General features: G+C 37.2%; 1 protein-coding gene across 1 annotated transcript in view; it reads right to left on the reverse strand.

The window, feature by feature from the left end:
- Window positions 1-12955, reverse strand: part of LOC122551933 (inactive dipeptidyl peptidase 10-like) — a 1705342-nt gene that overhangs the window by 36259 nt on the left and 1656128 nt on the right. Inside the window, exons 20-22 of the mRNA XM_043694504.1 lie at window positions 11845-11914; window positions 4987-5181; window positions 2433-2487 (exon numbers count right to left, since the gene is read on the reverse strand). Of these exons, the coding sequence (XP_043550439.1) occupies window positions 2433-2487; window positions 4987-5181; window positions 11845-11914 (320 nt within the window). The remainder of the gene's footprint in view (window positions 1-2432; window positions 2488-4986; window positions 5182-11844; window positions 11915-12955) is intronic.

Consider the following 12955-nt stretch of genomic DNA (forward strand, 5'->3'; position numbering starts at 1 on the left):
TCTTTCAAAACTTTTTCTTTCATGTATCATCCAAATGTCTCTTAAATGTTGTATCTATATCTGCATCTATCACTTCCACTGGTAGTTCATTCCACATAAAACTATCCTCTGTGTGAAAAAGTTGCCCCTTGGGTCCCTTTTAAATGTTTATCCTCTCACCTTAAAATTATGCCCTCCAGTTTTGAATTCCCCAACTCGAGGGAAAAGACCATACAGCTCCAACAACACTCAAGAAACTTGCCATGACAAAGCAGCTCACTTGATTGGCACCACATCCATGAACATTCATTCCTTCATCCACTGATGCACAATAACAGCAGTGTATACTATTTACATGATGCACTGCAGAAATCATTGAAGCTCCTTAGAAAACACCTTCCAAAACTATGACTACTATGATCTAGAATAACAAGAGCAGATAGGAGAACACCACTGCTTGTAAATTCCTCTCGAAGTCACTTACCATCTGACTTGGAAATATATCACCATTCCTTTTGCATTGGACCAGAATTCTGAAAGTCCCTTCCTGTAAGCATTATGAGTACACCTACTCTGAGTGAACTACACCAGTTCCACAATGCTGCTCACCATAATCTCCAAGGTCAATGAAGAATGGACAATAAATGCTGGCCCAGACAGCAAAGCCCACATCACCTTAAATGAAAAATGAATTTAAGGCTGAACTTCACTTCCAGAGTGACCATGTGGTTGTCACTCCTATGGTTACTGTCATGGTTAGACACATCTGTAACTGACAGATTAGTGAGGATGAGGTTAAGTAGGTTATCTCCACTTGTTGGCTTCTTCGCCAGCTGCCCCATATCTCAGTCTAGCAGCAATGTCCTTAGCACTTGCCCAGCTTAGTGATGAGCTGCCACGTGGACATAGATGTTGAAATCCCCACTCATAGTACATTCTGTGCACTTGCCACCCTCACTGCTTCCTCCAAGTAGTGTTCAACATGGAGGAATACTGATGTATCATCTGAGGAGTGGTAACATAATAGGTGGTAATCAGCAGGAAGTTTCCTTGCTCAAGTTCAACCTGCAGCTTGGGGTTTGCATAAAATGTTGAGGTCTCCCAGGCAATATCCTCCCAACTGAATCCTACTGTGCTGCACTCACTGTTCTGTCGATGGGACAGAACATAACCAGCAATGAAATTGTTTATTGAAATTATCTATAAGATTTGTTTCAGTGACCATGACAATGGCAGCCTGTTGCTTGACTAATCTGTGGGACGGCTTTTCCAAACTTGGCTCAAAACTGCAGATGTTGCTTTGGAGGACTTTGCAGTGTTGATGGATGTTGCCACTGTTCCAGCATTAATTGGCTTGAATAGAGGTCATTTTCAGAGGGTAGTTAAAAAGTCAACCACATTGCTGTGGATCTGCAGATGCTTTCATCTAAAGGCCATTTCTGAACCAAATGGTTATTTACTACAACTGACAATGTTTACATCATTGTCAATAGACTAGATGTTTTCAAAACTACAGAAATTTGGAGTCCAGAAAATCCAGAAATGTTTGACCTGCCACACTAATCTAATCTAATCTAATCTAATCTAATCTGCAGATGCTTTCATCTAAAGGCCATTTCTGAACCAAATGGTTATTTACGACAACTGACAATGTTTACATCATTGTCAATAGACTAGATGTTTTCAAAACTACAGAAATTTGGAGTCCAGAAAATCCAGAAATGTTTGACCTGCCACAGTGGGATTTGAACCCATGTCCCAAGAACATTGGTCCGGGTCTCTGGACTACTAGCCCAGTGGCTTAACCACCATAACACTATCTCCCTGCTTGAATAGTAAACTGGTGCATTAGATTGGAATGGGAATAAAAATTGAGCAGGTTAGATCTTTTTGTATTTTAATTGATGACAAACCTGCGCCACGAATTTAATGCCCGACCCAATAGCCTGTCTTTCTTAAAAACAAGAAATGACGGCTGATTTAATCACTGATTTCTATAACAAATTTCTCTATCATTGCTTATCTTATCTGTTGTGTGGTCTGTATCTGCCTCCTGTCAAATTGTGCCTGCTATTTATTATACTGCAGGCACCATGAAATCTAAGCATTTGATATTCCATTGATTATATCTGATTGTCTACTAAAGCCTATGCTTAGCAGAGAACTGGAGCACATGCTGCACAAATGATTAAAACATATGTAATTGGGAAATAATGAAGTTTAATTTGTCAGGTAACCAAAAAAAATATTGAATATCATGGATGCTCTGTTTTCAGCCAAAGGAAGAAATAGCTTTCGACCTTGCAATATATAAACATAGAAACTATCTTTTATACTGCAAAGCAAAATACACTAAACACTGCTCTCAGGTATATAGCAGTGGCACTCACACATAAACTAGGTGTGTAATTCATTTCAACTTGTGAAGAAATACTATAGTAGCTGTATTTTACCTTCCCATAAACACCTATTCTGTTTGCATCAATAAATGGTAGCTTCAATAATGATCTGAAATAAAAGAGAAATCTATTAGAGCACTTTGAGTTAAAATTTTTTCCATTTTAAAATCATAAATGTTTAAGTTGTCATGACGACAAAAAGTCTGGTCTACGGTATAATGTGAATTCCATTAAGTAAATATGAGTAACAATGTGAAATAAGACCAGCATTCAATTGAAATCCTCTAGTGTATTGAATCCTTTTTATTGTCTAGCAGCTTGACTTTACCATTTGATGGACCTCAGTAATTTCATTGTTTCATTCACAGACTAGGTCATTTCTGAGCAATTCCAAATATCACTCAACACTCATGTCCATCTATTCATTATGGTAAATAACAACAGGAATTTTGCAACTCCCCTAGCATAAGCTCTCCATAAATTAATTATACTACATTTTCAAATGCACAGCTCTCTAAAATTTTGTTCTTTATTTATCATAGTTCTATAGCTGTTACTCTCAGGCAATTTGTTAGCTTTACAGTTAATACCCTTATATTTAACCTTCACTCTCTTCAAGCCATTTCATTCCCATTGTCTGACCTCCATCTCCATTCCCTTAAGCAAAGATGTTGCATCTTGCTCATATCAAATAATTTAGCTACCCATCCTCAGATCTTGTTGCACCATATCAAGCACTATCAGGCTTTTGTTCATGGCTCCAGGATCATTCTGGAATTAAAGGTAACCCTCAATTTCTTTTTCCTTGGCCACCTCCTTTTACACTTGTGTCCTCTATCCTCACCTGCCAGGATCTATTTGATGAGGACATTCATTCAGTTGCCTCTGCCATTTACTCTTTGCTATATTTAAGACAAGCCTTTACCAGGGTTTCTGAAGTACTCTATTTTCTGTAATTGCCTCCCAGAGCTTATTTTGTTCATCAGAAAAAAAATGCTACCCCTGTGGCTCTAATAAAATGTAGAGTAACTTAATTTCTTTCTCAATCTTTATGTAGTGCCTTCCTCTCATTGAAAAACTGCAAGCATCATCCCGACTCTTCATAAAATCCATCTTTCACCCCATCTTGCAAACAACCACAGCACCATCTCAATGACCTTCAACAAATTAACATTGTCCTCCTGTAAGCAACAATCTGTGGTTCAATGTTGTCAATCAGGTTTCCACCTCTCCCAAAATACTACAATGGTCTTAAGCAATGTCAGGAAACACATTCTGTATATTTGTGACCATAGAGTGTTATTTCTATCCCCTGCAAACCACCACCCCCCCAACCCCCAGGCTTTCTATGAACCTCTGAGATGGCCATTCTTCTTCAGTTCTGACCTATGTTACGACATGAGGTAACACCCCACCCAGTTAATTTAAACCAGCAACACAGAAAAGATTTACTCTGTGCAGTAATCTGTGAAAATTCAAGAGGCAAAGAACTATCCCAAAAGTTGCTATTTGAAGTAAAAATTAATAACTTGTTTTTAAAATCTAACAGAATAATTAACAACTATTTATAACTCATTTATCTTTTACCTTCCCTTCTACAATACTGGTCCGCTAAAACTCCTGATTAAGATTTTCAGAAAAATTCAAATTTCAAAACACGCCAGCTATCGAATCTTCTCTTTGGATCTCTCTGCAGATTTGCTCTCCAGGTCAGTGTCGATGTTTTCCTCTGTGCAAACTCCTACTTTAGACAGGTACCTCTCAGAGTTCTTACTAGCAGCCTACATCTGTGGTTTTTTTGGCAGTTCTCCCCTATCCAATTTTTTTCCAGTTTTATACCCCCAACACATCAGATCATTTCATTGGTTTTAATATCGTCAAAATACTAAATTCAAGCTTGATTGGAGTTTGGTATCTTGGGGCATAACTTAAACTGGCCAAATTTGAATGTGTTTTTTGTTTCATAGCAACCCAACCAGTGCTAGCTGTTCTGACAAAGTGTGACATTGTTGCCTTGTTCTGGACTCTCTTCGCCTTTCTAAGTCCTTGCTAGCTTTTCCACTCTCTTAAAAGTATGGTACCCCTACATCTTCATAACACCTACTTCTGAAGCAGATGATTCCAAAGTTAGATCTGCTGTCCTCGAGGATAGGCCACATTAATTGTAAGATTGACAGCAGTAGAAATTCTCTGCAGTGAGAATTCCTAATTTCTCCCAATTAAAGCAAACACTGTTAGATGATGAGATAAGATAGAAAAGGTAAAAGAAATCATAAATATCAAACAACTTGTTTTCAAAATGAGTAATTCAATATTACACCACCCAGCATTAATTATGTATATGTTTAAGAGAATTCAGCAGTTTGCTTTTTTATGCAAAATTGCAATCCATTGAATCAAAAAATGTTTTGTAAAGCAGACAATGCAATGAAATAAGTTGTATCAAATCATATCATCCCTTCACTTTTGTACATTATAAGAAAGTTGACATTCATTCCTTTTGTACACATACATATTTCAAAAGATAAAGTGCTTGTGTTAATTAAGTTCATAACACTTGATTGAACTGCAAAAAAAATCTTAATCCAACAGATGTTTAAATACGCACTGTACTGCTGTAATTTGGTCTTTGACTTCCACTGTTCCCAACCTTCGATGGATATCCTGCAGAATTTTAAGCCCTTGGAAACCACTCCCCCGGCCATCAAAGCGAGCAAGGATGACATTATCAGAGCTGACAAGTACTGAATCCCAGTCAATCCGAAATTTATCAGTAACCACCTGGCTCCCTGGGGCTCCATCACTGCAATTACCAATGCAAGAATGTTGATCATTATTGACAAGCCTTCACTTAGCTTCTTTCATAAGTCATTAACAGGTAAAACCTTGGAAAGGTGCCATAAAGAAACAGTGCATCATTGTTTTCTTATAAGAACTTATATCATTACACAAAACCCGGTGGCAGTAGTTTTGGTAGCCAATAAAGAATATTTATATCTTAATCAAATTGGTTCAGTATGTACTTAGATAGAATTTCTACTTGCTACTTGAGGTCACTGTTCAGGTCAAAGTACAGCTGTATTTACATTACTGTCAGGCATTTTGATTTACTTGCAAATTTAGGATTGTTCCCTAACTATAACATGAGAACTGGAGGTAAGATTTAATCTTGTATTAATGTCAGATCATACATGTCTACAGGCCAAGAGAAAGAGTTCCTTAAAGAGTAGATATAAAACACCTCTTTTGTGGACTGGGGAATCTCTCAACTCTACAAGAAGAACTTGGCCCACTGTCATTCTGAGGTCTCTCTAGCATTGCACCCCAGTTACTCCACCAACCTGTCATATTCTTGGCAACCATCTTTCTCCCATTTCTGAGCCCAGATGTACCTTTCTGCTGGCCAGGTTGTCCTCTAAGTCACCTAATACTGTTCAGGCCTGAGGCTAGCTCGGGTAAATTCAATTTTTCAGAGGCATGTCAATCAAGTTTGACCCTTGAGATAGATCAGGCGACCTTCTGGAGAGATGGAGCAGCTGGCTAACTAATACCAAAATCTATTTATCCTGGGATAAATTTTAACTTTCACCAGTGGGAGAAAAATTCAGCATCATTGATAGATAATAGACAATAGACAATAGGTGCAGGAGTAGGCCATTCTGCCCTTCGAGCCTGCACCACCATTCAATATGGTCATGGTTGATCATCCTTAATCAGTATCCTGCTCCTGCCTTATCTCCATAACCCTTGATTCCACTATCCCTAAGAACTCTATCCAACTCTTTATTAAATGAACCTGGAGACTGGGCCGCCACTGCCCTCTGGGGCAGAGCATTTCACACAGCCACCACTCTCTGGGTGAAGAAGTTTCTCCTCATCTCTGTCCTAAATGGTCTACCCCATATTTTTAAGCTGTGTCCTGCCTCCAGAGTGTCCAATCCTTTAATAATCTTACATGTCTCAATCAGATCCCCTCTCAATCTTCTAAACTCAAGAGTATACAAGCCCAGTCGCTCCAGTCTTTCAGCATAAGGTAGTCCCGCATTCCAGGAATTGACCTTGTGAACCTACGCTGCACTCCCTCAATAACCAGAATGTACTTCCTCAAATTTGGAGACCAGAACTGCACACAATACTCCAGGTGTGGTCTCACCAGGGCCCTGTACAGCTGCAGAAGAACCTCTTTGCTTCTATACTCAATCCCTCTTGTTATGAAGGCCAGCATGCTATCAGCCTTCTTCACTACCTGCTGTACCTGCATGCTTACCTTCATTATCTGCATTACTGGTTTACACCATGCACAGATCCAATCACAAATGAACTGACCAGAGGGAATTGAGCGAAGCAAAACACTTCATTTCTTGTGAATTTTTTCAACATTTATGTGTAATCTTCACAAAATTTATTTAAAATATTTTACACTCCAATCTCTGTGTTATCCTGTATGCAATATCTGAGTAGTTTGAACTGACTGTTCCTCTATTATCCTCAGACTCTAGGCTGTATGATGCTCTTTGTGTAACCCATACCAATTGCAAAGTTATTCCATAGATGGCATCCACTAAGACATTGGTAACTAAATATACATTGAATGATGATATATTGTAAGAATAATGGTTAGACCTTTCAATGAAATTTTCACAGTGCTGATCAGTCATAAATGTTAAAAATAAGGAAGCAAAATTTTTTTTTCTGTTTTTACTTCCTTGAAACATTTATGAAATTTGAAATAATGAGAAAAAGAAGTGTCCTGGAGCTCATTTATTTGCTGTCAGTGGTGCCTCCACCTTGCACCTTAAAATCCAGCAGCTTGGTTACCTAGCAACCCATTTCTTATTTACATGCGAAGCAAATCCTTCCTTATACAATGAGAGTTCAAATTTTCTGCAAATGAAGCGTCTTTCTCACTCCAACTCTGTTTGTACAGAATCATTTATAAATAGAGATACATTATTTAAAATAAAATTTCTATTTCTCGAGCCACCTCCTTCAGTACCCTGGGATGTAGACTATCAGGCCCCGGGGACTTATCAACCTTCAGACCCAACAGTCTCTCCAACACCAATTCCTGGCAAATATAAATTCCCTTCAGTTCAGGTCCTTCAGCCACTGTTACTTCAGGGAGATTGCTTGTGTCTTCCCCAGTGAACACAGATCTGAAGTACTAATTCAATTCTTCTGCCATTTCTTTGCTCCCCGTAATATCTTCCCCTGTTTCTGTCTTCAAGGGCCCAATTTTAGTCTTCACCATTTTTTTGCCTTTCACATACCTAAAAAAACTATTACTATCCTCCTTTATATATGTCAGCTGGGGCACTCAGTGATGGTACTCATGTCTTCCAGTTAGAGACTGTAGTTCCAAATTCTACTCCAGAATTTTGAACAAAATATAGGTACTGTGGTACTAAAGGAGTGTAGCAGTCAGAAGTATTGTGTTTTAGATCCTAAACTATAAGTTTAGGACACGTTCGCTGTCTTTGGTGAATGTAAAAGACCACTTATTATTGTTTTGAAGAAGAGCAGCAGAGTTCTTCTGAGTGCCCTAGATAATATTTATCCCTCAACCAGCAATCACTGAAAAACATGGGCTGTCAAATCAATATCTCATATTATGGTTTTTGTAACCTTGTTTGCAAATTTACTTTCCCACTTCTTTTCATTTTAACAGTAACTGCACTCAAAAATACTTAACTGGTTGAGGAGGTCTTTGAGCAACCTGAAGTTGTGAAAGATGCAGTTATATTACAGGTTCTTTTTTTCCACTTGGCATTACATACTGCAGTCTATTTAGTCATAGACTCCTTGGAAATTTCAAGGTGCTTCAAGTCCTTTTTCTTCACTGCATCCAGTTAATGGACTGTTGAAAGTTAGCTGATACATGGTGAGCACTTGCTGTGAGTCACAGTTCACTTGTACCTTTGTATTGCTAGTTTTTCCTCTTCACCTTGTATTCTTCTTTATTTTAACACAGCATCAAATCGCCACTGCACTTTTATTTTGACAGGAAACCTTTCTATACCATATATTTGTATAATGATTCAATTATAGTATTTCAATTGCATCTGGGCACCAATGGAGAAAAAAAAACTCACCACTTGATGTGAATCTGAAACTACAGAAAGTTACTTGAGTTTATCATTGACTAAGATCAGAAATTAACTGAAAATTACAAACAATTTTACCTAATATTAAGAAAAAAACGATATTGAATGTGAAAACAACTAATTGCATTGGCAAAAACCTGCTATAATGAATTGAATGGAGCTTGATATAAATGTAATGCTATCAAAATAAATGATGCATTTTGAGATAACAGAAACCCAAGTTAGAATCTAAAATCCTGTACCAATCTGAGACTATTTTACTCTATGCAATATCAGTGGCAGTATAATGTGGCTCTTGCAACAGCAGTATCTTGTATTCATTCTTGGGAAGTGAGTATTGCAGACAAAGCCAGCATTTATTGGCCATCTCTAATTCCTTTTAAACTGATGAATTTATGAGGTTATTTCAGTGGGTAGCCAAGTTGCTGTGTATCTGGAGCCACATGTAGGGCTAATTGGTTAAGGACAGAGAGTTACTCCAATGACAGACATTAATGAGGCAGGTCAGTTTTTACAACAATTTAGCAACTTTGCAAATATTACTTAACTAGTATTTCATTGAAGATTTATTAATTAATTGAATTTATTTAGTAAATATATTTAAAGTCCACAGGCTGTTGTGGTAGGATATGAACTCATGTCTTCAAAGTACTAATGTTTGTTTCTGGATCACTCATGTAGTAACATGACCACTACTCCACCATTCCCCACCAAATGCTATACAAATTCATCTTTGTGATAATATTTTGATTTATTGACTATTTTAATTAACACAATGCCCTTGGCTTTTGTGATCAGTGATGTGCAAACACTGCCTTTGCAATCACCAAAGACCTGCATGAACAAGACAAGCAATAGTGTATCAACTTATTGGATTCAGAGTTGCAATGATAATTGCAGAAAAACAACATTTAGCAGTATTGTTCCACTGAAATGTACAGCAACTTTGTGAGTCTATAGAATGTTATACCAGAGGATGCTGCTGAGTTCCCCACATGGTGCAATCCCCAATCAACATTAAACTGATGAAGTCATGATGTGGAGATGCCGGTGTTGGACTGGGGTGTACAAAGTTTAAAATCATACAACACCAGGTTATAGTCCAATAGGTTTAATTGGAAGCACACTAGCTTTCGGAGCATCGCTTCTTCATCAGGTGATAGTGGAGGGCTCAATCCTAACACACAGAATTTATAGCAAAAATTTACAGTGTGATGTAACTGAAATTATACATTGAAAAATTGATTGTCTGTTAAGTATGTCATCTGTTTGAATGCCATGATTGTTTCACTTCTTTCATGTGTAAATCACAAAACCTTTTTTAAAAGGTTGCATTCTCAGGTTAGCTGTTAACAATGGTGATAGCTAGACAATATGTTGAAGGTGTTAGCCCCCTGTGTTCTCTGTCTATGCCATGATGTTTAGATTGATTCTAATCTAAAAAGTGAGATAACGGAGTTTTACATTAATTCATGCAGTTTTTGAGCAAAGTACTTTTTCACACTTTCAACCCCAACCCAAACATGTAAAACTCCGTTACCTCACTTTTTAGATTAGAATCGATCTAAACATCATGGCATAGACAGAGAACGCAGGGGGCTAACACCTTCAATATATTGTCTAGCTATCACCATTGTTAACAGCTAACCCGAGAATGCAACTTTTTAAAAAAGGTTTTGTGATTTACACATGAAAGAAGTGAAACAATCATAGCATTCAAACAGATGAAAGACTTAACAGACAATCAATTTTCAATGTATAATTTCAGTTACATCGCACTGTAATTTTTGCTATAAATTCTGTGTGTTAGGATTGAGCCCTCCACTATCACCTGATGAAGGAGCAATGCTCCGAAAGCTAGTGTGCTTCCAATTAAACCTGTTGGACTATAACCTGGTGTTGTGTGATTTTTAACTTTAAGCTGATGAAAACTTCCATGATAAAACCATCAGTCATGCTGTAATAGCTCTTGAAAGTTCATACCTTGTAGAAACACTTTTACTGGGTTTTAAATAATTTCCTAATTATTGTTAAATATTCACTGGTGTGTTGTAATAGATTTCATAATCCTAGAATAATAAATTACTCCATTATGTTACAACATTACTACATGTTATCATCTGTTTAAAATGTTTTAAAATATTTGTTTATCCTAGTATAGGTTCCATCTTAGTCTAATCTTAACCATTTATTTCAATATTTAGAAGTAACATTATAAGTGAAGGAAATGAAATGTATTTAACTTTCTGGTTTGATGTCTCTGAAAATAGTCCACTGTGATTCTCTGTTTATCTGCCTATGGACAACATTGTTGCTGGACACCTGGAGATTTCTTTGACTTAGTGTCATATTTAGTCATTCATCAAAGCAAAATCCACATTATAGACATCACCATGCAGACATTTTAATGATCTAATGGCTGTGGCATAGCTTAATATTGGAGTTCCGCACAGCTTGATGTTGGAGTTCCACACAACAGAAAGTTTCACCTTGACAGAGCATTTTTCAAAAACAATGCTTCTGTGGAATGAGAACATCACTGATCAGGCCAGTATTTATTACCCATCCTTATTTGCCTTTGAGAAGGTGGTGATCATTAATCCACTGCCTATCTGCTTATTGACACCACTGCTGCTGGATACTTGGAGACATCTTTGACTCAGTGCCAGATCTAAACAGTCACTGAGAAAGGGGAAATGTGCATCACAAATATCACTCAAAAGATGGTTAATTATCAAATGGCCATTCAATGACTTGATATGGGACTTCTGCCCCTTAGCAACAGAAAATCTTGCCTTAGAGAACTTTTTCTTTGTGGGCTGCAAGTATCATTGTCATCTGTTGCCTGTCTCTAGTTGTCATTGAGAAGGTGGTGATGAGTTGCCTTCTGGAACCACTGAAGTCAACATGGTGAGAATACACCCTCAGTGCTGTTAAGAAGAGAGTCCCAGGATGTTAAGCCCTGACAGTGAAGGGATGGTATAGTTCCAAGTCAGGATGGTGTGTGGTTTAGAGGGGAACTTGTAGATGATGGTTTTCCCAAGCATCTATTCATCTTCTAAGTATTCAAGGGCATAGGTTGGGGAAGGTGCTGACAAAGGAGTCTTGGTGAGTTGTCAATCAAAAGCTCTCCAGTAGGGAGAGGCACAGGACTGGATTTTTTGAGGGGGCTTTTCTGCTGCGGGTTCAATCTTCATGGTCATTTGATCAGGCTCTTTAATTAGGTATTAATTGGCCACTTAATTTGAAGGCAACCTCCACTCCCCTTCTCCCTTGCCCCCGCCTCAGATAGTGGTAAAATTGCACTGGAGATAATTCATTTGTCAGCTGCAATTTTGAATGTTAATAACAGAATTACTTACACAACCAGCAGAACAGGATATTGATTGTTTTCATCAAAGCTCTCAGGATACAGCAACTGCAGAGTCAGCTCTGAGAACAAAAGATACAAGCTGTGTTAAGAGTTATTGTTGAAGGAAATTACACACAGAAAGAAAAACACATTTCTGTTTTACTAATATTCATTGAATCTGAAAGTTTTTTTTTCATTATGTACGTAGTTTGCCAATTGTTAACAATGCAGTCAATTTGATAGTGGCAATTCAATATAAAGGAACCATATAATCATCACAATTTTCTTCCATGATTTTCCCCTGTTGTGATGAATTAAAATTAAGTGTGAGCTATCTATTGCTGAGGTCACATTAATCAGATTTCTATTATTAGGAAAACAGGAAAAATGTTTCCTATTTAGTTCAGGGAAAAAAAATCCTTTTGTGTTTTCTGTTATCTATAGTTCATTTACTTGGCTGATTTGGCAAATAGCAAAATTAACTCCTTTATTTAATAAAGGAGAGAGACAGAAAGCAGGAAATTACAGGCAAACTATCCTCACATTTGTCAAAGGAAAAATGCTGGAATTATTAAGGAGTTTATAGTAGGCATTTTGATTATCTTCATGCAATCAGGTAGAGTCAACATGGTTTTGTAAAAAGGAAATCATATTTGTTTAATTTCTTAGTTTACTTTAGAAAGTAAAAAGAAACATAGATAAAAATACATACTGTACTAAGATTTTTGGAAGCCATTTGACAAGTTGGCACATTAAGAGAACAAGATATTAGCATGGACATAGACTGATTGGCTCACAGGAAACAGAGAGTGCAGGCATACATTAGTTGTTTTCACATTGACAGAATGTGATGAATGGCATCAGAGTTTGGTGTTAGGATCTCTAATGTCTGTAGATTATATACAAATAAACTTCCATGGTTGTTTAATCTGCTGATAAAACAAAGGTAGGAAAGAAAGTTGTGAAGAGGACATAAAGAACCTGCAAAGATAAGTTAAGTGAATGGGCAAAAATTTGGGAGATGGAAAATAATATTAGAAAATGTCAACTTGTCGAATTTGGCAGGAAATATAGAAAAGTAGTATTTAAACGTTAAAAATCACACAACACCAGGTTATAGT

The sequence above is a fragment of the Chiloscyllium plagiosum genome, chromosome 7 (assembly GCF_004010195.1).
Source record: "Chiloscyllium plagiosum isolate BGI_BamShark_2017 chromosome 7, ASM401019v2, whole genome shotgun sequence".
Taxonomy (NCBI): Eukaryota; Metazoa; Chordata; class Chondrichthyes; order Orectolobiformes; family Hemiscylliidae; genus Chiloscyllium; species Chiloscyllium plagiosum.